This window comes from Ursus arctos, unplaced genomic scaffold, assembly GCF_023065955.2.
Source record: "Ursus arctos isolate Adak ecotype North America unplaced genomic scaffold, UrsArc2.0 scaffold_31, whole genome shotgun sequence".
In the NCBI taxonomy this organism is placed as follows: Eukaryota; Metazoa; Chordata; class Mammalia; order Carnivora; family Ursidae; genus Ursus; species Ursus arctos.
In genome coordinates this window covers 3,705,222-3,732,543 of record NW_026622997.1, presented here as the reverse complement: position 1 = coordinate 3,732,543, position 27,322 = coordinate 3,705,222, and the positions used below count along the sequence as shown (strand labels likewise).

Below are 27,322 nucleotides of genomic sequence, written 5' to 3'. Positions count from 1 at the left end.
GAGAAAAACAGCAGACAAATTCCAATAAAGAGATGTCCTACAAAATATTTGATCAGTACTCCTTGAAATTATCAAGATCATAAAAAACAAGGAAAGCTTGAGAAACTGTCCCAGCCAAGAGATGCCCAAGAAGACATGATGATTAAATGTAATGTGGTATCTTAGATGTGATCCTGGGACAGAAAATGACATTAGGTAAAACTAAGATGTAAATAAACTAGTTAAGAATAATATATCCAACACTGGTTCATTAATTGTAACAAACTTGTCATGCTGGTGCAAATATTAGTAATAGAAGAAATTGGGTGTGGTATATATGAAAACTATTTAATAGCCTCTCAATTTTTCTGTAAATATTAACAATAAATACAAACAATAAAGTATATTTAAAAAATAGGGGCGCCTGGGTGGCACAGCGGTTAAGCGTCTGCCTTCGGCTCAGGGCGTGATCCCGGCGTTATGGGATCGAGCCCCACATCAGGCTCCTCTGCTATGAGCCTGCTTCTTCCTCTCCCACTCCCCCTGCTTGTGTTCCCTCTCTCGCTGGCTGTCTCTATCTCTGTCGAATAAATAAATAAAATCTTTTAATAAATAAATAAATAAATAAATAAATAAATAAATAAATATTATCTTGTTTCAAAATTTGTAATAGTTAATTTATTTAATAAAACCAAAAAACATAAAATTTAATGGTTTAAAATACGGCCTGATAAATAAGGCAAAGAATAAAGTGCATTCAAAATAAAAGAGTGACCTAGAAGAAAATATAGGCAGTAATCTCGTTGATATTGGCCTTAGCAACATTTTTCTAGATATGTCTCCTCAGGCAAGAGAAACAAAAGCAAAAATAAGCTATTGGGACTACACCAAATTAAGCTTTTGCACAGCAAAGGAAACCATCAACAAAATGAAAAGGCAACCTATGGAATAGGGGAAGATATTTGTAAATGATAAATCCAATAAGGGGTTAGTGTCCAAAATATGTAAAGAACTTACACAACTTAACACCCAAAGAAACCCCAACCTAATTTGAAAATGGGCAGAGAACCTGAAAAGACATTTTTTCAAAGACATCCAGATGGCCACCAGACACATGAAAAGATGCTCAACATCACACATCAGGAGGGAAATGCAAATCAAAACCACAGTGAGCTACCCCCTTACACCTGTCAGAATGGTTAATATCAAAAAGACAAGAAATAACAGTATTAGGGAGGATATGGACAAAAAAAGGAACCCTCGTGCACTGTTGGTGGAAATGTAAATTGGTGCAGCCACTATGGAAAACAGTAAATTAAAAATAGCAATACCATACAATCCAGGAACTCTAGTAATGGGCATTTACCCAAAGAAAATGAAAACACTACTTTTCAAGATATAGGCACCCCTATGTTTATTATAGCATTATTCACAATAGCCAAGATATGGAAGCAACCAAAGTGTCCACTGATAAATGAATGGATAAAGAAGATGTGGTGTACACACACACACACACACACACACACACACACACACGGAGTATAAATAGTGGAATATTACTTAGTCATAAAAAAGAATAAGATCTTGCCATTTGTGAAAACATGGTGGACCTAGAGGGAGTTATGCTAAGTAAAAGAAGTCAAAGACAGACAAATACCATATGATTTCACTTGGAACCTAAAACACAGAACAAAACAAACAAACCAAAGCAAAAACGGACCCATAAATAGGGAGAACAAACTGATGGTTGCCAGAGGAAAGAGGTTGGGAAGGCGATGGGCAAATGGTGAGAGGGAAGGGGAGATACAGGTTTCCAGGTATGGAATGAATAAGCCACAGGAATAAAAGCTACAGCATCGGGAATATAGGCAATGGTACTGTAATGGTGCTATATGGTGACAGATAGGCGCTACACTCGTGAGCACAGCATAAAGAATGATGTTGAGGGGCGCCTGGGTGGCACAGCGGTTGAGCGTCTGCCTTCAGCTCAGGGCGTGATCTTGGCGTTATGGGATCGAGCCCCACATCGGGCTCCTCTGCTATGAGCCTGCTTCTTCCTCTCCCACTCCCCCTGCTTGTGTTCCCTTTCTCACTGGCTGTCTCTATCTCTGTCAAATAAATAAAATCTTTAAAAAAAAAAAAAAAAAAGAATGATGTTGAATCACCATGTTGTACGCCTGAAACTAATGTTAACATTGTGTGTCAACTATACTTCAATTCAAACAATTTTTTAAAGGATAATCCTCCTCCCCTGACTTATTGGGAGGATTAAATGAAATAGCAGAAGAACACTTAGTGCTGCAGGATGTCGTTTATCTGAAGCACCAGGAGTAGTCAAATTCACAGAGACAGAAAAAGGAATGGTGGCTGCCAGGGCTGAGGGGAGAGAGAATGGGGAGTTACTGATAGTCATATAGTTTCAGTTTTGCAAGATGAAGAGAGTTTTGGAGATGGATGGTAGTGATGGGCACACAACTTGTGAATGTTAATTAATGCCACTGAACTGTATGCTTAAAAATAGTTAAGATGATATATTTCATGTTATACATATTTCACCACAGTTTTTAAAAGAAGCACTTAGAGCATTGCCAGGCAACTTTTGTTAATCTAAAAAAAAAAAATAGAAGAGTGAGCTACTTACAGGAATGATAGGAAAACAGAAACAGGAGATACAAAGAAAGTGGGTGGGGAGGGAAGGTGGTAATTGTGAGGGAGAGTTGAGAAGAATGTTGTCAGGAAGCAAACTGCACTCTCTGACCACAATGAGCCATATTTTTCTCCCTTCCTGGTGTAAAATCCTAATGCTTTGGGAGCAGAATAAAATACTCATTTAATCAGCTAAACATATAAAATGTATTGTTTTTATTATGACAATTGTATAAGACATTTTCTGTCTTCACAGTGTTGTGCTGAATGATATGAGATTGCCAAGAGTTGACAGTTTTTGCAAAAAGTTTCCGACAGTTTAATCTATTATACAGAGCCAGTGTTCCTATTCTTACCATTTTATAAACTTAAAAAAAACCGAGCTCCTTCATTTGTCTATTAGGGCATACTCTACATTCACACAGAACTTTGTGGTTTTCCAAGTCTTATTTAATCAGAATCTCACCAGTCATCAACATAAACCCTTGAGGAGAGTATTTTTACAAAAATAAATGGCCTTTTTACAAGAAAGTAAAGATAAAATAATAAATGACAATAACAGACAAAATAGTAATAACATCAAAGATCTAAACCACACAAATATTGAACTGCACCATGCATGTATAACCATGTATATAAAACCATCTGCCCAACAACCACAGAATGCACGTTGTGCGTTCAGTGGCTTCACACAAGTTCTATTAAATTCAACGTAGGAATCATTTCAAACTTACAAAAAATTTTCAGATAATTGAAGTGGAATAAACAATTCCCCCAACTCATTGTATAAGGCTACTTTAATCTTTTTTTAAGGTAATCTCTACACCCAACATGGGGCTTGAACTCACAACCCCAAGACCAAGAATTGCATGCTCTACTGACTGAGCCAGCCAGGCACCCCAAGGTCACCTTAATCTTTAGGACAATATGAGAAAAATCATTTAGAGGCCAATTTTACTCATGAACATGGATGCAAAAATTCTAAAATATTCACAAACCCAGACCAGAAATATATGAAAAAGATAAAATATCATAACCAACTAGACTTCATTCCAGAAATGCAAGGTGAATTTAACATTAAAAAAATTAAGAGAACTCTCCACAAAAACAGATTCAATGAGAAAAGTCATAAAATCATCTCAGTAGACACAACGGTTAAAGAAAATTACATCTATTCATGCCAAAAATTCATAGCAAAATAGGAAAAATCCTTATCTGAGAGAAAATATGTAAACCAAACCAACCAAACCAAGCCAAAACCTACAGCAAATATCCATAATGGTGAAGCACTGAACACTTTCCTTGGAACCTAGTAATGAGATATGGATGCTTCCAATTACCGCTTTTATTCAACATTGTACTGGAAGACCGACCCAGGACATTAAGGCAAGAAAAAGAAATTTAAAAATATAAGAGTTGGGAAAAAAGAAGAAAAAGCTTTCAGGATTTGAAGGCAGACCGTATATGTAAAGCATCCATAGGAATACACAGATAAATTATAAGAATGTACGAAGTTAAGCAGAGTTGCTGGGTATACAATCAAGCAGTTTAAAAGCCAATCTATTCTCAGACCAGTAGGGAAAAAAAAAAGAATATTCAACAATTTAAAAGATAAAACTTACAATTGCATAAAATATGAAATATCTAGGAATAAATCTAGCAAAAGATGTGATGATGTCTATGGAGGAAATGATAAAAACTCTATTGAGAGACATTAAGAGAGACAGTAAGTAGATCTGTAAGTGGAGAGTTTTACTTTGTTCACTGATTGGAAACTCAATATTATAAAGATGTCAATCCAGTCCAAATTAATTCATAGACATAATATAATCCAAATCAAATTCCCAGGAAGCTTCTTTGGAGGGAGTTCGTTTTGTTTACATCATAAAAACTTATTCTAAAACATTCTTGAAGAAGAATAAGGGAAGATTTGTCCCAACAAATATCTCGACTTATTTCAAAGTTATAATTATTAAGATAGCATGATATTGACGCAATGATAGATAAAATATACCAACAAAAGAACAGAGGGCTGGAAACAAACACGTATCTACAGTAACACTTGAAAAGGGACATTGTAGGGGTGCCTGGGGGGCTCAGTTTGTTAAGCGTCTGCCTTCGGCTCAGGTCATAATCTCAGGGTCCTGGGATCGAGTTCTGCATTAGGGTCCCTGCTCAGTGGGAAGTCTGCCTCTCCCTCTCCCTTTGCCTCTCCCCCTGACCCCCCACTTGCACTCTCTCTCTCTCAAATAAACAAAATCTTAAAGAAAGAAAGAAAGAAAGAAAGAAAGAAAGAAAGAAAGAAAGAAAGAAAGAAAGAAAGAAAAATAAAAATAAAAAGAAAAAGAAAAAGAAAAGTGACATTGTAAAACCATAGGAGAAGGACAAACTTTTCCATATGTGTTGCTGGGATAATTTGGAGTTCATATTGAAGAAATAAATTGGCCTCCTGCCTATAGTATAGACAAAAATCAATTCCAGGCATATTAAAGATCTACATTTAAAAGGCTAACAATATACGTATACACCTTTTTATGTTTTGAGTTCATTTTTGTAACTGATAATGAACCCAGAAACCCTAGTGTAGCTGGGCAGTGCAAAATCATTAACATTATAATGGTAGTAAAATTGTGGATAGTAGTATTCAGGTCAGTAAAATTTGTGCAAAACAAAACTTGCTATCGGATTGTAGCCTTGAGTCTTACTATGTTTTGTTTAGATTAACACCTTTATTCCATATTGTTCAACAGGATACAAAGCTCAGCAGGAAAGGAGAGCCAGAGAAGTGACAGGGAAGCTACAGGTCACAACAGATTGTGAACTCAGCCAAGCACAGTGGTGGCCGGGCCTCATTGCTACAGGGACCTGTTCTAGCTCCATCCATGTTGTTAAGCTAAGCGAAATAAGTCAGTCAGAGAAAGATGAATACTATATGATTTCACTCGTGTGGAATTTAAGAAACAAAACAAACAGGTATAGGGAAAAAGAGAGCAAGAGACAAACCAAGAAACAGACTCCAAACTACAAAGAACAAACTAATGGTTATCAAAGAGGAGTTGGGATGGGGTGATTAAATGGGTGATGGGGATGAAGGAGAGTACTTGTTGTGATGAGCACTGAGTGTTGTATGGAAGTGCTGAATCACTAACTTGTACACCTGAAACTAATATACTCTGTATGGTAACTAACTGGAATTTACATTAAAAACTTAAAAAAAAAAGAGGTGTTTCAGACAATATTCATGTGTAAGGGCAAAAACCTCAAGAACTATATTCGTGACTAACTGTATAACAGGTTTAGTTTCTGTTCTGTGGAAACTGTAAAATATTCCAACAAAGGGTTTTAATGTGGATTTTTTTCTTTTACACACATGCTGTTGATTACTAAGTGTAATAGTCTGATCACAACACTGAATAAACGTGTCTTAAAAAAAACAAAAAAAGGCAAGGGCCCCCGGCTGGCTCAGTCAGTAGAGCATGGGACTCTTGATCTCAGGGTCATGAGTTCGACCCCCCCATGTTGGACATGGAGATTACTTCAAAATAAACTCTTGGGAAAAAAGGCTAACAGTAAAGTTTTTGAAAGATAATATAGGAAAATGTCTTCGTGATCTTGGGGAAGGGTGGATTTTTTTCAACAAAACACAAAAAAAGCACCACCCAAAAAGAAAATTATTGGCATTTCAGACTATATAAAAAGAATAACATGCTCATCAAAGGCATTATAAGAGAACGACAAGACAAACCCCCACATGGGGCACTTACAATACACATATAACGAAAGCCTTCAATGCAGAAACAGAAGAACTTCTACAAATCAGTAATAAAAAGACTCCACAATATACAAGATAAATGGACAAGCACTTCACAAAGGAGAATATTCAAATGGTTAATAAGCATAAAAAGAGGGCTCAACCTAGTAATTGGGGAAATGAAAATTAAAACCACACTAACATACCACTACACTTACCAGAATGACTAAAATTAAAACAACTGAAAATACCAAGTGTTTATGGGGAGTAATGGAAACTCTCATATAACACTAATGGTTCAGTCACATGGAAAACAATGTGACATTCTCTAATAAAATAGAAAATACACATACATCGTAACTTAGCAATCCTTTTAGCTAAGTCTCAGCACTAGAGAAATGTGTGCATATGTTCTCCAAATTACATGTACGAGGATGTACATCACACCATTATTCATCTTAGCTTCAAACTGGAAACAAGCCAAATGTACATCAATAATAAAATGACAAATTATACATTTATATATTATGTAAATAAATTATAATGGTGAAACATCATGCCATGGAATATAAGACAAAATATAAACGAACCAATTAGACTACTTGTAAAATCATACACCAGTGTGTTAAGGGACAAGCTATACACACACAGACACACACACGTATGCAAATATATTCAATGGGATCTCACTCAAATAACGTTCCCAAACAGGCAGCTAAAATATATTGTTTAGGAAAGTGAGAAAAATATTACTGAAGTAAAAGTAGCATATATCTTTGGTGGAGAGAGAATTATAATCAGAAAGAAGCACATGATAGCCAAAGCCGGACATAAAGGGAAATTTATTGCTTTAAATGGCTATCCTAGAAAAGAGGAAATCATAAATCAATAATCAAAACCTTCAACTTTTATTCTAGGAAAAGGAAAACAAGTGAAACCCAAGCACGGAGAAGAGAGAAAAATAATAACAATTACAGTAGAAATCAGTGAAGCAGAACACAAAAACACTAGAGAAATCAATGAAACCAAAAGATGGTTCTTTGAGATTGGCAAATTGACAAAGCATTAGGTAGACTGACCAGGAGAAAAAGAGAAAACATATATCACAAAAATCAGGAATGAAAAAGGAGACACTATCATCAATCCTACAAATATTAAAAGGACAGTAAGGTAGGGGTAACTGGGTGGCCCAGTCAGTTAAGCATCTGACTCTTGGTTTCAGCTCAGGTCATGATCTCAGGGTCATGAGACTGAGCCCCCTGTCAGGCTCCCTGCTCAGTGGGGAGTCTGCTTGAGTTTCTCTCTCTCCATCTCCTTCTGCCCCTCCCTCCCACCTCCTCTAAAAATAAATAAATAAATCTTTAAAAAAATAAAAGGACTGTAAGATAATACTTTAAACAACTATATGCCAACAAATAAGATAACAGAAGGAAGTGGACAAATTCCTGGATGAACATGAATTGCCAGCATCGTTTCATGAAGAAATAGAAAACGTGAATAAGGTTATGACAGGCAAAGAGATTGAATTAGTAATTAAAATTAATATTTCCACAAGAAAGCTCAGACCCAGATGGCTTCACTGATGAGTTCTACTATACATTCAGAGAAAAATGAGTATCAATCCTTCGTAAGTTCTTCCAGACCAAGTGGGATTTATCATACAAATACAAGAATGACTTAACATCTAAAAATCAATTAATATATCATATTGATAAAGTAAGAGATAAAAACTACATGATCATCTAAAAAGATACAGAAAGAGCATTTGACAAAAATCCAACATCTCTTGGTAATTAAAAACAACAACAACAACTAAGAACAGAGGGGAATTTCTTCAGTCTGATCCACAAAAATCCCACAGCTAACATTATACTTAATGATGAAAGACTACAGGCTTTCCCTTAAGATCAGGGACAAGAAAAGCGTCTCTTCTCTTGCCACTTCTATTCAACATTATACTGGAGGTTCTACTCAGGTAAATTAAGTGAGAAACATAAATAAATACAAGCCATCAAGACTGGAAAAGAAAAGTAAAACTATGTGCAGACAACATGATCTTATATATAGAAAATCCTAAGAGATTTACTAAAAATTTTCTAGAGTTAATGGACAAGTTCAGCAAAGGTACAGAAGATGAATAAAAATCAATTGTGTTTCTACATGCTAGCAATATACCATTCAAAAAAGAAATTACGAAAATAATTCCACTCAGAATACCATCAAAAAGAATAAAACAATTAGGAATAAATTCAAAAGAAATGCACGACTTGTACACTGGAAACTACAAAACACTGAAGGAAATTAAAGCTCTAACTAAAGAGAAAGACATCCCATGTTCATGGATCAGAAGACTTCAAACTGTTAAGATGGAAATTCTCTCTAAATTGATCTACAGGTGTAATGCAACCCCTATCCAAAAATCAGAAACTGACAAGGTGATCCTAAGATTTTCATGGAAATGCAAAGAATAGTCAAAGCAATTTTAAAAGAAACCAAGTTGGAGGACTCTTACTTCCCAATTTCAAACTTACTGCAAATCGACAGCAATCAAGACAGTGTGGTACTAGCGTAAGGATAGACACAGATATCAATGGAGTCCAGAAATAAATCCATGTGTGTGTATGGTCAGTTGATTTTCAACAAAGGTACCAAGACCATAATAGTTGAAAGAATAGTTTTATTTTGTTTTTTTTTAACAAACAGTGGTGGGACAACTGAATAGCCACATGCAAAAGGATGAAATTGTACCCTTGCCTCACACCACATAAAAAATTTAACTCCAAATGAATCACAGACCTAAATATAGTAGTTAAAACTATACAACTTCTAGAAGAAAACTGTAGGAGTGAATTGGGAGGATTTCAGGGCTGATCAAAGAAAAAAAAAGATATGACCACAAGATGGCAGTAATATGCACACGCTTATTTGAGAGACACAGAGGGTAGGCATGAGGGGGAGGCTTTTCAGACCCTGTGACTCTCCAAAGGCTCAGTGGCACCCCCAACCACCAGGGAGAAGAGCAAGGGAACCTCCAAGGGAAAGAGGAATTGAAGAGAGGGTTATGCATCTAGGTGATATCAGCTCAGCAGCACAGAAGAGAGTCTGCGGAGCTTGGGATCTTTTTTTTTTTCCCCAAGATTTTATTTAGTTATTTGTCAGAGAGAGAGAGAGCACAAGCAGGGGGAGCAGCAAGCAGGGGGAGAAGCAGACTCCCTGCTGAGCAGGGAGCCCAATGTGGGGTTCAATCCTAGGACCCTGATATCACGATCTGAGCTGAAGGCAGATGCTTAACTGACTGAGCCACTGAGACATCCCCCAAAATAAAGGGTTTGAACAGACATTTCTCCAAATAAAGATGTACAAAAGGTCAGTAACACACATGAATAGAAGCTCGACATCATTAGTCAAGAGGGAAACTCAAGTCAAAACTACAGTGAGATACTACTTCACATCCATTAGGATGGCAATTATAAAAACAGGAATAATAACAGGCATTGTGAGGATGTCGAGAAATAGGAACCAACACGCATTGCTGGTGGGACTGCTGAAGACAATTCGGCAGATTCTCAACGTGTTAAACACCGCATGTCTGTATGACTCGGCAATTCTACTCCCAGGTCTCTAACCCAAAAGAACTGGAAACCTACATCCACACAAAAACTTGTACATGAGTGTTCATTTGGTCATGATGGAAATAAGCTGAATGTTCACTGACTGATTAGTGGATAAACAAAACAGGCATGTCTACACAATGGAATACTACTTGGCAATAAACAGGAATGATGAACCAATGCATCCTACAACACAGATGCACCTCAAAAAATCGTGTTAACTGAAACAAGCCATAAAGGGCCACATATCATATAATCCCATTTATACGAAATGTCCAGAATTGGCAGATCTATAGTAATAGAAAGTAGATTAGTGGTTGTCAGGGGTGCGAGTGGAGGTGTGGATGGAGAAGGGGGAGTGACTGGTTATGGGTAGGAGGTTTCTTTTTGGGGTGATGGAAAGAATCTAAAACTGTGATGGTAGCTGCATACCTCTGTGAATATACCAATGACTGTTGACTGGCACACTTAGATCAATTTTATGGTATTTAAATCATGTATCAATAAAGTTATTTTCAAAAAAAGAAAGGGGCACGTAAGAGAGTTCTGGGGTGCTCGTGGGTGATGTTATGGTTATTGACTTGCATTAAACTGGTATTTATAAGTGTTAAGCTTTATGTTTTATGAACTTCTCTGTATATACATTATATTGTACAACAAAAATAGTAAGGAAACTAGTATCTTATTTTATGTTATATTTTTAGAACATTTTATTTATTTAATTTGAGAGAGAGCCAGCGTGGGCACGCTCGGGGAGAGAGGCAGAAAGAGAGGGAGAGAGGGAGGCAGACTTCCCGCTGAGCATGGAGCCCAGGACACAAGGGGCTCGATCTCAGGACCCTGAGATCATGATCAGAGCGGAAACCACAAGTCAGATACTTAACCCACTTAACCGATGGAGCCACCCAGGCACCCCAAAAACTAGTATTTTAAATATGGCTTTCAAAGCATCTGCACTCCTCACTTATTCTGATATATAACTGTAAATAAAGATTGCCCTTTCGGGGGGCGGGGGAAGCAGCCCACCCCCACCACCAGTTATAATCAACACATAAGGTGGACCACCAATGCATTTGCCTCTTTAAGTTCCCCAAATTGCCTCTGGATTGTCTTCTAGTGGCCAGAACTGGAGGGGGGTTTGAGTTATATTTTAATGATAAGTGCTTCCCATGTGTTATGCATAAGTAATGATGATGAGAATAATAATTAGGCTGCACCTAAAGGACAAACTACTAAAGAAAAAGAGAAAAAGACATTCTTCCAGGACATCTTTCCACTGTAAATGTCATATCTTTCTCCAACTATCATTGATTCCCTCCAACTTTTTATTTTGAAATAAAGTTTGAAATAAAAATAACATAGACCTGGACAGGTCTATTTTGAAATGGACTCACAGAAATTTGCAATACTAGTCACGAGTCCTCTGTATCCTTGACCTAGCTTCTCCTACTAGGGACACCTTACATCACTGCATTACTGTATTACAATGTCGAAGCCAGGAAATGGACATTGCTGCAACACTGTTGAGTACAAACATTACCCAGTAGTCGCCAGCTTCTACACGTACCCATCTGCATGTGCGTGTGTAAGTTCTGTGAAAAATTTTATTCCAAGTATAGTCTTGTGTAGCTACTGCCACAATCAAGATACGTAAGTCTTCCATCACCACCAGAACCTTGCTCGGTGGAACTCCCAAGGACTGCCCTTTACATGGCACCCCCCAACCCCGTGCCTATCCTCTGGCAACCACGGATTTGTCCTCTATCCTCAATGCCATTTTGCAAGTGATATATACATGGAATCATACAGCATTAAATTGACTTTTTTTTTAAGATTTTATTTATTTATTTGACAGAGATAGAGACAGCCAGTGAGAGAGGGAACACAAGCAGGGGGAGTGGGAGAGGAAGAAGCAGGCTCATAGCGGAGGAGCCTGATGTGGGGCTCGATCCCAGAACTCCGGGATCACGCCCTGAGCCAAAGGCAGACGCTTAACCGCTGTGCCACCCAGGCGCCCCTTAAATTGACTTTTAAACTGCCAAATCTCACCCATTTGAAACAAACAAACATGTCTCAGCCCCACACGCTCTCCAGGTAGTTCTCCTTTTCCTCTCCTTTAAAGTCAGACATACTTCTTGCAATTGCTGTTTCTGCACAACCAACAGCTCACGATTTCTCCTCCTACGTTTCTGGCCATCCTTCCCGTTTCCACTGTAGACTCGTCCTCCCTCCACCTGGTCATTAAACGTGGTAGCTCCTCAAGGCTGTGTTCTACATCTTCTTCTTTTCACATGTTCTTCCTAAGGGATCTCATCCATACCCACGGCCCCAGAACACAAAGGACTTAAACACATATATGAGTAGACGGGAACCACAAAGCCATGTTTCAACAGCTAATTGCCTTGTGGACATATCCTTCACGATGTCTTAAAGACACCTGAAACTTCTCACCCATCCCCAAACCTTCATACATCCATCATGACCCCCTGTTAGACGACACCTCCCTTCCTCTCACTACCCCATATTCAATTCAAGTCTGTCCATTTTACCTGGTAAGTATACTTGACGACCATCCTCCTCTTCCACTTTATCCAAATGACCACCATCTCCCTTCTGGACCACTGTCATAGTCCCCTAACTGATCACCCCAACTTTCATGCTCTAACTTGTTCTTTCTACTATGGCCAGGATGACATTTAAAATGGAAATTTCAAGATAATTTCATCCTGCCATCTTTCTCCCACCTCTCAAATATGCATCAATATCCTGCCATTGCTTCTAGAAAAGCAAATACCTAATATGGCCTAGGAGGTGACTCACAGTGACCCCTAATCACTTCCTCCAGCCCTTTATCTATGCTATTTCTCCTGGCAACACCTGGCCATTTTTCATTTCCTCAAAGTACAACCCTGTACCCAGAATACACTGCTTCGACGTCTTCCTCACAGATTTAACTCTCCTACCCTTTAGATCTCGGTTCAGTCATCACGCCCACTGGGAAGGAAGCCTTCCCTGATTCCTCAGAGAAGGCCAAATCCTATTATACCGTCTCCATAGTGCCATGTACCTTTCTTTCATAGGACTTATTAATTGTGTAATCCCACCTTGAATTATGAGATTAGTTAATTATCTGTATCCCCTAAAAAAAAAAACTGAAAGCCACATAAGGAAGGAACCGTGTGTGTAAGTTTGCCACTGTACCCCCAAGAGCTTAGCATACGTGAGGATTCCAATAAATAATTATTGAAAGAAGAAATGAACACTGCACTTAATGGCCCACAACAGCAACTCTTACAAGCCTTTTTTATGAACCTGGGATTTAAATATGCAACATTCCAGAATATCTTTAGAATAGCTTCATGTTTCCTTGAGAACCAGTGCATACCCAAATAATACACTGACATTTTAAAAATATAATATCCTCCGGACAGTATCCTCAACGTGACTAGGTAGCAGTTTAAAAATTTATTCATATTACAATTGACATTTCCCCCACAGAAACAAGTTGCAAAGGGCGATTAAGCTCCAACCCAGCCCCGAAAACATTATCTGTCTCCTATAGGAGTCAGCATTTTACTGTGAGGAACTTGAAGGCTGACCGCACTTCTGAGCCATGAATTCAGAGTACCTCTGAGTCCAGGGCACCCCTCAACTCCAAACCCTCCAGGCCCCTTCAGCCCTAAACTTTTACTATTTCTCATGATCCTAAAGCTTTCTGAGCCCTAAGCAAAGCAGGAGGCAATGTACTGAGAGAAGCAAGTTCCCAAAGCAAGAAGATCTGCGGGTAGCCAGAGACAAAAATAATGGAAATCTGCAGAAGAGGAGAAGTCACTGTTGAAGGGCTGGGTCGAAGTGGATGGGGGGGAGAGATATCAGGGCAGGCAGGGTGTGGCAGGTAGCGTATCAGGGCAGGCAGAGTGTGGAGGAGCTCCGTACCCACATCATTGACTGAGTTGTGAAACAGATGCTCCGATAATGGCCCACACTGCATATCCCCAAATCGTCTTCCCAGCAGGAACTCTACTCCATCCTCTACCAACAGCTTTCACTTCTTGTATCTTTTCATCAGAAGCAGTGAAGACAAGCTGCCAAAAATATCAATCCCAAATTCTGTAGGAAAAAAACTGTAAACTATACCTTCGTTCCATTCCAGGTAGGAAGGGGCCAAACCGCACAAAACAGCTCCTTAGAGAAAGCAGAAACAGAGGGAGACTGAAATCTTCTTTTAAAGATGTTTTGAGCTTCTAGAATGACTGCAGCCTGGAAATTTCAATTTGCTTGGTAACAAATTTGATTTGATTTCTTTGAAGCCAGAAAACCTTTTCAAAAGCAATTATGAGAGCACAGCAGGTAAGTGAGACTTCTGGAAGCACATTCAGACATCTGAGGTGAATTTCAGCTGTCTTCAGATACCACCCAGCCTTTACCACACAGCTCCACCCCTTAGAGCTGAGGGAGTGGAGGGTGAGTTTAGATAAACTTCTAATTCCCTGCCAGCCCCAGAGTATGGGGAGGGGTGTGTGTGTGTGTGTGTGTGTGTGTGTGTGTGTGTGTCTGTGTTTGTATGGACGTGTGGGGGGTGGCTGGGGGTGGGGAAGTGTGGGGAGTGACTGGATGTGGGAATGAGTGTGTGTTTCTGTATGGGTGTGTGGGGGGTGGCTGGGTGTGGGGATGTGCGTGGGGGTGGTGTATGGGTGTGTGGGGGGGTGGCTGGGTGTTGGAGTGTGCGTGTGTGTGTGTGTTTGTACAGGTGTGTGCGGGGTGGCTGGGTGTAGGGATGTGTGTGTGTGTGTGTGTATGGCTGTGGAGGGGTAGCTAGGTGAATGGGGTGAGAGAGGAGAAAGCATCAAGGAGGAATTAATAAACCCCCTAACTTTCTGTACACTCCTGAAAGTGAGTCAGCCTGTTACATACACATATACACACAGTTCTGGGTTTTTTTAATGCAATAAGAATAACTGCTTTATTAGAGAAGAAAGGGTATCTGTAGACTATCTTCCATTGGGGTGTAGAGTTTAGTTCTGGCCCCAGCTCATCCCTGATTTCTATACTCTTCTGACTGTGCTTCTGTCTTCCCAGCCCCTGGAGCCCAGAACACTGTCAGCTCAGTTGGATCCAAACCCAGATCTCCCGGCAAGTCTGGGATCCTCTTCTTGATTGATTTATTTCCCCCTATTTGACAAATTCTCTGTGTCTTGGCTGGCCACTACTCCAGCTCTTACAAGCAGCTCTTCCATGGTTCTTTAAGCAAGTATAATAAACAATAAAGGGCTATCAGAGTTGGTCTGCCCATCAGCTTTTTAAAAACTCACCTCAAGTCCTTCCTCCTTCATTGAAATCACTCACTCCATGTCTTTTTTCTTAAGATTTTATTTATTTATTTATTTATTTATTTATTTATTTGAGAGAGGGGGAGACAGAGCCAGCGAGTGTGTGCATGAGAGGGGGTTGGGGGGGCAGAGGTAGAGGGAGAAGCAGGTTCCCCACTGAGCAGGGAGCCAGCTCTGTCCCAGGACCCCGGGATCATGACCTGAGCTGAAGGCAGACACATAACTGACTGAGCCACCCAGGCACCCTGCTCACTCCATTTCTCACTGACTTTTCTTTCTCCTGAATTCCTGGAGAATTCTGTACCTTGCAAATGGCACTTGAAGAAAAAGGAGTAATACTAAATTCCCTAAATATGTTATTTGTTAGTCGTATCTCTCTGTAAGATTGTAGCTTCTGGAACACAGGGAACAGGACTTGGGACTTGTATCGACCAGGATGTTTGCAATGGCATGAAGGGAACGACTCCATAGCAAATCATCAGTCAAGGAGCAAGGCAGTTTTAACCTGTTCTAGTTGGAGAAAAGTCTGTTAATAGGATAGAGGAAGAAAGGATCTCTACATAAGGCAATTCTTCTAGGTAACACCTTCCCTGAAACTGTTCTTCTCCTTCCCAAATCAAGAGAGTCTCTCAAATTCTTTCTTCCCTAGTTCTATAACATAAAATATTTTTTAAATTGAAGTACAACCTATAGTCAGGTGTGCACTAATCTTGACTTACAGCCTTATGACTTTGTACACAGATCTACACCCACATAACCACCCCCACGTCGAGGTACAGAACACTGGTAGTCCCGAGCCAACTCCCCCCTGCCAATCCCCACTCAAGCAGCAGCCACTCTTCTGACCTCTATCACCGCAGGTGAGTTACGCCTACTCTTGAATTTTATATAAATGGAATCATACAGTTATATATCTGGCCTCTTTTTCCTACCTACCATTCTGATTATGAGATTTATCCATGTTATTATACACGGCAGTGGGCGTTCCTTTTCATTGCTGCATACTATTCCATTGTGTAAATACGCTATGTTTTCTTTATCCTACTATTATTAGATATTTGGATTGCTCCTTGTTTTTGCCCGTTATGATTAAATATGCTATGAATATTCTGGTGCATAACTTTTCGTGGACATAAGCCCTCATTTCTTTGAGGAATATACCCAGGAATGGCATTTCTGGGTCAAATGGTATATAAACATTAAACTTTGGTAGGGACTGTCACCCAATTTTCCAGAGAGACTGTACCAGTTTGCACTTGCAGCAGCAAATGTGAGCATTCCTGTTGCAATATCACGGGCTTCTCGCACCCGACATGTTCACGGTGTTTCGTCACATGCCATTAGTCAACGGGACAGCGCCACTTGCACACTGAGCAGCTGTGGACTTTGGTCATTGGCTTACCAGCCCTAATGCAAGCATATGAACAGCTCAAGTGAACTGGCTTGGTATGAGGACTAAAGGTATGGTATGAGGACCAGATGCATCATGAAAATGACTCTAAATCGGGTAGACAAAGGAGAACAGAACAGACAGTAACGAGTGTTATTCCTCCTGGATAATGGTGATTTAAGCAGCTGAGAGAGGAGCAACAGTTGTATCGTTCCAGAGGCATCCTCTCTAGGGTGTGGATTTTGTTGTTGGAGACTGTACATTTATTGCATGTTCATAAATTTTTTGGGTACAGAATCACTACACATGTGAGAGAAATTGGGTATCAGAGATAATAAATTGAGTGATCAGAGCCAAGATCTCTCTCCCCAAAGGGACTTAGTACAAAAGACAGAACTTAAGAAAAAAATATTTTTCATTAGTGCATTCGTGTAGAAATATCATCATTTTACTGGGAGGATCCTGAATTCTCTTGAAGAGAAAACAGGTCTGGTGATAGCTTTTCCACCTGTTTAAATATCAACAGAGAAAGAAACTTAGGATTCTGGAGAAGGAAGTTCTGGAGAAGGAAGAGAGGTGGAAGCGTCAGGGCAGGATGGGCCCTGCTGAGGACGTGGCTGTGTGAGAGCTGCTGCTGAGATGGGGAGGCTGCGGACTTTCAGGACAGCGTGCACCCTCTGGCAGGCCGAGTTGTCACCCTCTCCTGACACCTCCTGCAAAGAGAGCACCACACAAGCTGAACAGCGCTTGGGAAACACAGGGAAAGACGTGTTCTCTGTCTGGGCCAGGATGGCCTGTAAGCAGGAGTGAGGTCAGGAGATCACTGGCCAAAGAAAATTGGACTTCTAAGAGACCATATGTACAAAACCCACTGGAATTAAACAAAACAAAGCAAAACAAAACCAAAAACCCCCCAAAACCTAGGGAAGGCACTAAATTTCCCATCAGGTATGGGATTGGGAGTTAGACATTTTATTTAAGTTTCAAAGTTCAAAGTGACTGGCAGGAAGATATTGCAGAGACGGAAGAGGGCGTACTCTGTGAACTAGGAAATCAATTTACCGAATCTCCTTGCAAAAAAAACAAAGGGAGAGAGAGATACTATGAAACTCAAAGAAACAGGAGTAACATATGAGAATAAATAGGAATTTGTCTTTGGAAGAAGAAAAGAGAATGAATCAAGAATGAATGATTTAGGAAATAATAAGAGAACTTTTTTTTCAGCTGAAGAAAAACGTGATTTCATACTTATAGATCTAATGATTGTTGGGCAGGAATACTGAAAAAAGACATACCACAGATAATCTGATGACATTTACAAGGGACAAAAAAATCCGACAAGATATCCTACAACTTCCAGACCACTCCTCTATCCACTCTACTCCCTCCACCAAAAGCGTTCCCCTAAAGCAGCATGTGACCCGAGAAAAGACACCTGCTGGTGTCAGCCCTCTCATTTGCAAATGAAATGCTGGGGGCTGACAAGGGAATGAGGGGGCATGGTACAGCCTGGCGGTGACTCCAGCATGGCTGTAAAAGAAAACCTCTTCAGGCTTGCATGGGCTCGGAATACACACATTTCAACTGTACCCCCTCAAAGTCCCCTCCCCATACCTTCATCCCCTCAGTCTCAAACTCTGGTGAAACCCCCCTGTAACAGAACGCTTCTCCAGTGGGAGATCCGTATTCTGCCCACTCTTGCCCCCTATTCCCTAGACCACTAAACACTGTTTTGTTAAAGACTCTCTGAGATGACAGTCTCTTCTGGCAACTATCCTCCGTCTTTCTTTTTCATTGGCCAAATTTTCGTTACTCTTATTCCTCCTCTTCTCATCCTAACTTTCACTCCCCGGTGGCCACCTGGCTTCTCCCACCAATGCCTGGAGTGAAGGCCATGCAGGGATGTAATAAGCAGCTACACATCCTCACCTTCCTGGCCTCAGTGTTACACCAGTACTGCTGTTCACCTTCTCCTTGAAACTTGCCACTCTCTAGAAAGCACAAAGTGAAATACATTCCCTCCTCAGAGAGTCTCCAGAGCTCTTTGTTCTGTTTGTGGGGTTTGCTTCGGTTTTCTCCTCTTCTGCCTGACCCTAAATGCTCCTATTCCCCCAGGCTTCCTTCCCACATTGCTCTTTTCACAGAGTGTGTCTGTCTCACTCATTTGTTTCCAGAAACCAATGTCCTTGAGTAAAAGAGAGATCTGCAAGAAGGATCCAGGGCTAGCTCAAAGAACCCAAGGTCTCATGCATGCCTAGAACCTCTTACTTTTGTCGCTACAGGATAAGGGAAAACCCTTATCCCCCCCCCCCCCCTTGTGTTTCCATGGCATGTGACAATAGAAGCAATGACTAACCTGAATGGCCAGATACACATTCCCAGGGTCAAGTGCATCAGTGGGTAGGGCCACAGGAGTGGAGGCAGTGAAGGGGGCTGGCCTGGGTTCTTTTTTAGCCTACTGGCTGGACTCAGAATTTCCCCTGCAAGCCTAGTCATAGCTCTGTAGGCACAACAGGACATGCAAATCCTCTAACACAAATCCACCACAGGAGATTGAAGGCCTCAAGTAAGCCTCTGTCTTCAGTCATGTTCTGTAACGTGGCTTTTATCAAAGACGTCTGCGCTGGGATTTATAGGGCACTGCACTGACTAAGAAAACTGTGATTTCCAAGTGGGTCTTTGTGTGTATGCCCAATGTACCAGAACCTAGAGGACTCTTTCCCTAAGCAGCATTAGTGGAAGTTGAACTCATTCTAGGACTGTGCTCAATTATGGGCTCTGAAAGACAAGCACTCTACTGTCTTTTCTTTTCATTGTCTATAACTGGCAAAGAGCCTGGACCAGAGGCGCACAGTAAGTGGTTAGTAAATACTGGCTCGACGAACGGATCTGTAGCATGTTCCTTTCTTGGCGGTATTAACCAGTCTGCTTCTGTAACCAGCACACAGCCTTTTAACCCTGCTTCCATCTTCCCTTCCCACAAACCCAAAGGCCATTTCTGTCTCATTCCCTCATTCCTGGAAGAATCTCACAGGTAAGTGTCAGTTTTTGAGTCTTTTGAAATTTCGGAGAAACAAAATAAATTTGGAACAATGTTTGCTGACCAAGATGGATGGTGTCCTTTGCGAGTACAGAAAAAAAAAAATTCTAATGTAATTGTTTCACTGAGTTCAATTTTTATATTGATACAAGATTTAAGAGCAACTGGATGGAGAAAGGCTAGCCATCGGCTGCTGCTTGTTCTGTCTGTGGCTGGTGGGGGCAGCCGCCTCCCATCTGACAGGAAGTGGGCCCAACAGGAGTGAACATTGCTCCTTTCCCTGAGCAGCATTGTTGGACTGCTCCTCTTCCTTTCTGTACCAAGAGGAAAGCCAAGAGAGCAAGAGGGTGGGAGATACTGCTCACCGGTCCTCGACCTGCACGCCATGGGTGGCCTCCATTTCCAGTGTGACTAACCTCAGCTGATACCTTCCCATCAAATATAAATGACCAAAGGTACGAGCCTCACCACTGGCCAGCAACTCTGTCAAGCGCAGCTCTTGTTTTGAAAACCTATTCCAGAAGCCCACTGAGTCAAGGCATGTGGTCTGTATGCTCAGAGAGGACCTTCCGCTGTGCCTTCCCAGCACAAAGGACACATCGGTTCGGCTAAACACGCACAGGGCACCTTTCGGTGTTAGGTCTTCGACTAAGTACTGGGGATAGCAAATCAAATAGGACACAGGAGCTTACAGTCTAGTGAGAGAGACATCTAGTTGGAAAATGTCAGTGAAATGTGACAGGTGACCAATCCCCCTACTTTGGTTCTAGACTTCGTCTTTTGGTCCATAGTCTCAGGAGCCTCAGGCTGTGTCCCTTTCTCTCCTAATTCTTTGGTCTCTCATCTTTACCTGGCTCCTTCCCTTTGGCATTTAAACACGTGCAAGCCTCTCCATTTGTTGTTGTTGTTTTAAGGTTTTGTTCATTTATTTTAGAGAGAGAGCTGGTAGGGGGGCAGAAAGGCAGAGTGAGAGGGAGGGAGAGAATCCTCAGCAGACTCCACACTGAATGCAGAGCCCGACGTGGGGCTCAATCTCATGACCCTGAGATCATGACCTGAGCCAAAACTAAGAGTCAGACGTTTAACCAAATGAGCCACGAGGCGCCCCAAGCCTCTCCAGTTTTTAAAAACGAATTCTTTCCTAATTCACTACTGGCCCCCAGCAATGGTCCTTTCTCTTTACTTCTGGGAGAGTAGTGTTCACTCTCTGTCTCTGTCTCTCCTCTCTTCTTACTTTCCATTGAGCCCTCAAACCACTCAACATAAGTTGTACCCTCATCATTCCAGCAGAAGTGTTCTTCCTAAGATTAGCCATATCTTCCACGTTGTGAGATCCAGATGACGCTTCTCAGTCATCCGCTCACTGGGCGTCTCAGCCCTCCCGGCACCCAACAACGTCCGCCTTCTGAAACCCTTTCCCTGTGGCCTCCGTGGAAGCCTTCTTGCCTCTCTGTCCACCTGCATCCCCCAGCTCCTCCCAAACAGCAAGCCTGGCTCCCCGGGGCAGCACAGGGCCTCAGTCATACCCACAGCATTCTCACCAGGGCTACATGAGGAGTCTCCTAATGGAGCCCCCTGCTCTCCTCCTGCCAACCCACCTCCAATCTCCTTAGCACGTTACAGCCAAACGGGCTTTAAAAATGCCAGATGTAAGCAGCTACTTGCAGCTCCCAATGATTCCCCACTTCCTGGAGGAAAAAGTCCAAAATCCTTAGCATGGCTTATACTGCATATCCCGGTCAGATGTGCACCTCCGTCTCTAGCCTTATCTCCCCTGCTCTCCCCAGCCCTCTGCCCACTCTGGCCAGTGTGACATTCTTACCATTTTCCTGACGCTCCATGGACTTTCTCACTTCAGCTGTTCCCCCTGCTGGAACGGTCCCCCTTCCCATCTTTGCCTGGCTAACTCCTCCTCACCACTCAGATTTCACCTTAAATCCCGCTGCACCTAGAAATCTGATACCCAAAGGTTTGGTTAAATCCCAATATAAGCTTCTATAGCGTGCAGGAGTCTTCTTAATATCCTGCACACCTGTTATTACTTACTCAATGTCTGTCTTCAGCCCTAAATATTAAGCTAAGTGAGAGCAGGGGGCCTGCCTGTCTTGTTCGTTACTGCATCTCCAACCCCTAGCATAGTGCGTATTTCTGAATGAATGAATGAACAATAAATACACTAAATGCTGTAAAAATAACTAAGAGGGACACCTAAGCAGTCATCACAGGAAAATGAGGGTCAGGTCTTTTCCAAATCTCTACTACTACAATTGCTACAGGAAATTTAGTGGAAACCTGAGGACGGGTTTATAGAAAGACCCAAATGATTGTAAAGGGTGGCCATATTTATGGAAAACAGTTAAGGAGAACTTAACTGGCTTTTAAGAGAACCCCTGTTATTCTAAAGCTTCATGATATAAAAAATAAGATTGAAGGTGTGACAGTATCCAATAACTCTGGCCAGCAATACAGTTCATAATCTGAGGAAATATTTGTTATATTAAATTCACGTTGCACATTTTCAGCTGAGTAGAGGCGTGGCAGGAGAGGTAGAAGCAACAGCTTCTGTGACAAGGCGTTTGAAATGAGCTCACCTCACAAATCAGGATCGCCTGGACCTAGGAATCAAGGCTCTCTATAAACAAAAATTTGACCTAAATAAGGAAACAATGCACCTTTTTAAAGTCATAGATGTTTAGGGTGGAGACGGACCTGAAAGCCCATTCCCCCCTCCCCCCCCCCCAGTGTCATACAGGAAGCGGAGGTCCTAGCAGGTTAAGTAACTTCCCTAAGGTTACATGTCCGGTTAGTGGTTAATAGAAACCCAGATTTCTATGCCAGTGGAACTTAATTCTTTCTGATTCTTGATTCCGTAAACTCCAGTTTTATGGAATTTATAAGCCTTCTCCAAACCACGGCCTGAAAAATGGTTCTCTGGAAACTCATACGTCTCTAATCATGATTCACCAAATAGCACACCCTGAATAAAACGAAGGCTCTAGGTGCCGATAACCACAATAACACCTTCCCCTTACCACTCACGCTGCCGAAAGCCTTAGGAGGCGGTACGAGTAGTGGCTGGGGAACTCTGAATAATGCCTTGACATAATTTTCTGTTCTGCGGCATTATGTAACATCGTCCCCTTCTGTCCATTCTGAGTCCTGGGGAAATCAGTCTCCCTGCTGTCATAAAATATTTGGGAAACTTTAGTGTTTTAAAAAATTACTCAAGATGATCGGCAATCCCACTCCTAGGTATATGTCTGAAAGAATTTAAAGCAGGGAAGGACTCAAACAGCTACTTATCTATCCATGTCCAGAGCAGCATTACTCACAATAGTCCAAAGGGGAAATGGCCCAGGTGTCCAGCAACAGAGGAGCTGATAACAAAACGTGGTGTGTACATACACACACTGGAATATATGGCCATGAAAAGTGAATGAAATTCTCATAGGTGCTACGACATGGATACAAGTGGAAACTAGTCTGCTAAGTGCAATCGTTCTGACACAAAAGGACACATATTGTACCATTCCACATAGGGGAGATACTTAGAATAAGCAAACTGAGACAGAATGTAGAATGGTTACCAGGGCTAGAGGGAGGAACAGGGAGTCCAGGCTTAATGGGTACATAGTTTCCGTTTGGGATGATGAAATAGTTCTGGAAAGAGACAGCGGCGGTGGTTACACAACCTTGTCAATGTACTTAATGCACACTTACAAAGGACGAAGACCCTGAGTTTTATGTTATACGTATTTGACCACAATAAAAAAAAAAAAAAAAGTACTCAACAGCTTCCAGTTCCAGCCACGATGAGATCCTAAAACATGTTCAAGTAACCCACAGAAGGTAGAAAAAAGAGAAACAAAAAACAGGAAACAAACAGAAAACAAAAAATTGTCGATATTAGCTCTAGCATATTGATAAGGACCTTAAGCATAAGTAGTCTTAATGCACCAATTAAAGGACAGAAATAGGCAGAGAGAATTTAAAAAAGCATGATCCAATAATATGCTGTCTATAAAAATTCATTTCAGATGTGACACAGGTCAGTTGAAGATTAAAAAAACAGAAAAATATACACCATATACACCTTAAGCAGAAAGCAGGATTTGACTGTATTAATATCCACTTAATCAGTCCACGTTAAATAAATAAAATCTTAAAAAAAAAAAAAAAAAGGGGGGGGGACGCCTGGGTGGCTCAGTCAGTTAAGCGTCTGCCTTCAGCTCAGGTCATGATCTCAGGGTCCTGGGACCAAGTCCTGCATCAGGCTCCCTGCTCAACAGGGAGCCTGTTTCTCCCTCTCCCTATGCCATCCCCCTGCTTGTGCTTGCTCTCTCTCTCTCTCCCTCTGATAAATAAATAAATAAATAAATAAATAAATAAATAAAAGAAATCCTTAAAAAAAATGAGTCACCATTAATTTTTAGGCATACTTTTAACCCATGGAATGAGAAAGCCAATACTTAAGGCTAACTGGATCATATCACAATTTTCCAAACGACCCAACATCAATAAAGCATATTACCTTATTTGGTTTCCCTCTTAACAAAATGCCAGAGTCCTCCTCCTGTGACAGATAAAGACTAAATACTCTTGGGTAAGAATAGACGCACATTGTCTTCCTCTGTTGAGACACTTGGCTGCGGGATGTCAAATGCCCTGTGCACACCGCTGTTTGTCAAGTACAGCCTGTGTTGGTAGCTGCAGTCAATCTAGGGCGGACTCCATTCTCCTGTGCTCCAGGGTAATGGAGCCAGGCCCTGACTTAAGTCACAGTACAGACCTGCCCTGCTTTCTATGGACTGAAGGAAGCTGGGGGTGGGGAGGGAGAAGAATTTTAATTAATGTGTAGAACTGCAGCCTCAAGAAGCAGCATTAAAAGCTAGTTCTCCTGGGGTGACTGGGGGGCTCAGTCAGTTAAGCAGCGGCTCTTGATTTCGGCTCAGGTCATGATTCACGGTCCTGGGATCAAGCCCTGGGTTGGACTCCCCACTTAGTGGGAAGCTTCAGGATTCTCTCTCTCCCTCTGCCCCCCCCCTGAAAAAAATAAATAAATCTTAAAAAAAAAAAAATCTAGTTCTCTTGGTTCCTCTTCTTCTGTTCGAATTCAAGAACAGACTTTTTTGAACTGATTCCCTGATTTGATGCATAAAACAAGGAACCATCCAGCATCTGAATGAGAGAAATGTTTCTCAAGTCTAAGGACTTTTTCACCCCCTCCTCATTTATGCTTTAAAGACTGTGGCACTGGCCAGTATCATCTTTGCTTACAAGGCCTGTTCCATTTCTAGTTCCCAAACTACCAAGAACCTAATTATTAGAATTATGTGAACATGGAGAGGCAGGATTTTTTTCATTTCCAAGGGGTAAATATGGTCAGTGTAAGAGTGAATATAATTTCCAGGATTAGAAATTAAATGTAAAATTATGAGAAAAAAGTCAACCCAATGTAATGTATCCTTCCAGAGCTGCACTCAATAAAGAATAGATGATATTGACTAATACGTAGTGAGTGCCACCTGCAAGGAATGTGGATCTCCTGTTCCGATGGTCAGGTTTCTGTCCGGGTTATACACCCAGGAATTAGAACCTACCACTCAACTTCCTGGTGATCTTCCTAAGGAGTGAGAAAACATTAAAAAGAATATACTAACTATATGTGGGGTCAATCAAGGGTCAGCAATTTTGAAGGTCAATAATAAATATAAAGAATGATTTTTCTTAGGATATTTATTTTGGGAAAGCTACAACAAACAAACAATATATAATTAAGAAGTTGCTAGCACTAGACTCGTTTGCAGAGATAAATGTGTTATCCCCTATCATCCAGCAATTTCAATCTTACATTTGTCTGGTGGGAAATATTTGACCCAATGTCTTCCAGTCCGGAAATGAAGAAAATGCTTTCATAGGAATGAAGGAAAGTAGCAGATTGTCTTTTCCACAGATGACCACAACTTCCCACAGGTTATTCTTACAGTGTGACTGACTTTCCTCCCCCTGAGCTGTGTGGTGTCTGTGTTCCTGCTCTTCAATCTGGGTGGGAGCCTGTGACTGCCCCAGGCAACAGACTATGACCTAAGTGATACTACATGGCTTCTGAAGCTTGCTGTAAAATACCACAGCTTCTACCTGGCCTTCTCTTTTGGGCCTGTCTTTGGAAGCCAGTCACCACGTTACGAGGAACCTGGGCCACATGAAGGAACCACACAGACGTGTCTAGCAATCCATCTAAGGACTAAGCGTCCATTGTTCCCAGATGTGTGAGGGACCAAGCACTCTAATGCTTCCATCCCCAGCTGTGCCAGTCTTCCAGCTGAGGCTCCAGACAGCATGTGGCAGAAACAAGCTGTCACCAGTGTGCCCTGAGAATGCCTGACCCACAGACTCTGTGAACATAATAAATGATTGCTTTCATTACTGAAAAAAAAATCGCTCAAGTAATGCTTAAATTAAGTTTCTGTTAGTACAAAATGAGAGCATCACAAATATTGTCATGCTTGGAGGATCCCAGACACACAGCCCTAGTACCAACAGTACTAACACAGTGCAACACAGGGTCTCTTAGAGGAAAGTAACAGAGCACATGGAATCCCCCAAACTCTCATTTCCCCACAGCATAAGCCAGGCATGATGGTCTATATGCACCAAGGCAGGGGATGGCCAGCCTCTTACAGTAATCTGGATGCATAAGAGAAAGGAGGTGACCTCAAACCATATCACATGTTTAGGCTGTTACAAACTTATGTTGGCCTATGGAATACTTTAGTTCTCTAGGTCATGAGATATGAATGATGGGATCTCTAGGCCCAGAGAGAAGAGTAGGGAAAATGCATAGGGAGGGCCCACATCTACACTGAAGGTCAAAGTCTGCATACAGAGGGCCCTGGAACAATCTAGGAGAGCCTCTGCATACCTGGAATGCTAACATGAGCCAGAAGCCTTACCGCCCCTCTGCAGACTGGCTCAGGCCAGCTCAGCCTTGCAGAAGGAGAGAGGTGCCTAGCGGGTCCAGATTTGCCTCCCAGCAGATACAAAGAGAAGAAAGTGAAAATTTTCCCTAACCTTCTCTTCTGCCCTCCTCCCATCAAAACAAATTGTCATTTTCATCCTTCAGATTGGCAGAATTGTAAAGATGAGTATTATGCAGTGTTGGTGAGCATACTGGGGAAATTTGACAGTATCTATTAAATCAAAATATAAATATCCTCTGACTCAGCAATTCTACTTCTATATAAGTTTTTTAAAGATATACTTTAGCACTGGTACAAAAAGATGTCTATTGCAACAAAATACCAACAGAGGAATAAGCAAGTAAATTATGGCACATTCTTCCATGAAATACTATGTAGCAGTTATGAATTAAGTAGATTTATAGGCACCAACAGAAATAGGGCTCTACAACACATTTCTGTCCATTTACCTTTTTGGAATGTGTGAAAAATGCCTACTTATAATTACCTTGGTTTAAAATTAACATCACTTTTCTTAATGTTGAAAAATTGCCACACTGTTGCTAATAGTGATATAGTTGCTCACCAGCAGGTGAAGCCTGGAATAGACTGATTA

The 27,322-nt window shown here is 41.2% G+C and overlaps 1 protein-coding gene across 2 annotated transcripts in view; it reads right to left on the bottom strand.

The window, feature by feature from the left end:
- The window catches only part of LOC113264322 (cytidine monophosphate-N-acetylneuraminic acid hydroxylase), a 168,084-nt gene that overhangs the window by 86,396 nt on the left and 54,366 nt on the right, over window positions 1–27,322 (bottom strand). Inside the window, exon 3 of one of the 2 annotated variants that reach the window (XM_057304935.1) lies at window positions 14,125–14,172. In XM_057304935.1, coding sequence (XP_057160918.1) covers window positions 14,125–14,135 — 11 coding nt within the window. In that variant the 5' untranslated portion in view covers window positions 14,136–14,172. Of the gene's footprint in view, window positions 1–14,124; window positions 14,322–27,322 lie in introns of those variants that run through there. The other variant, XM_057304936.1, reaches the window with a different exon arrangement.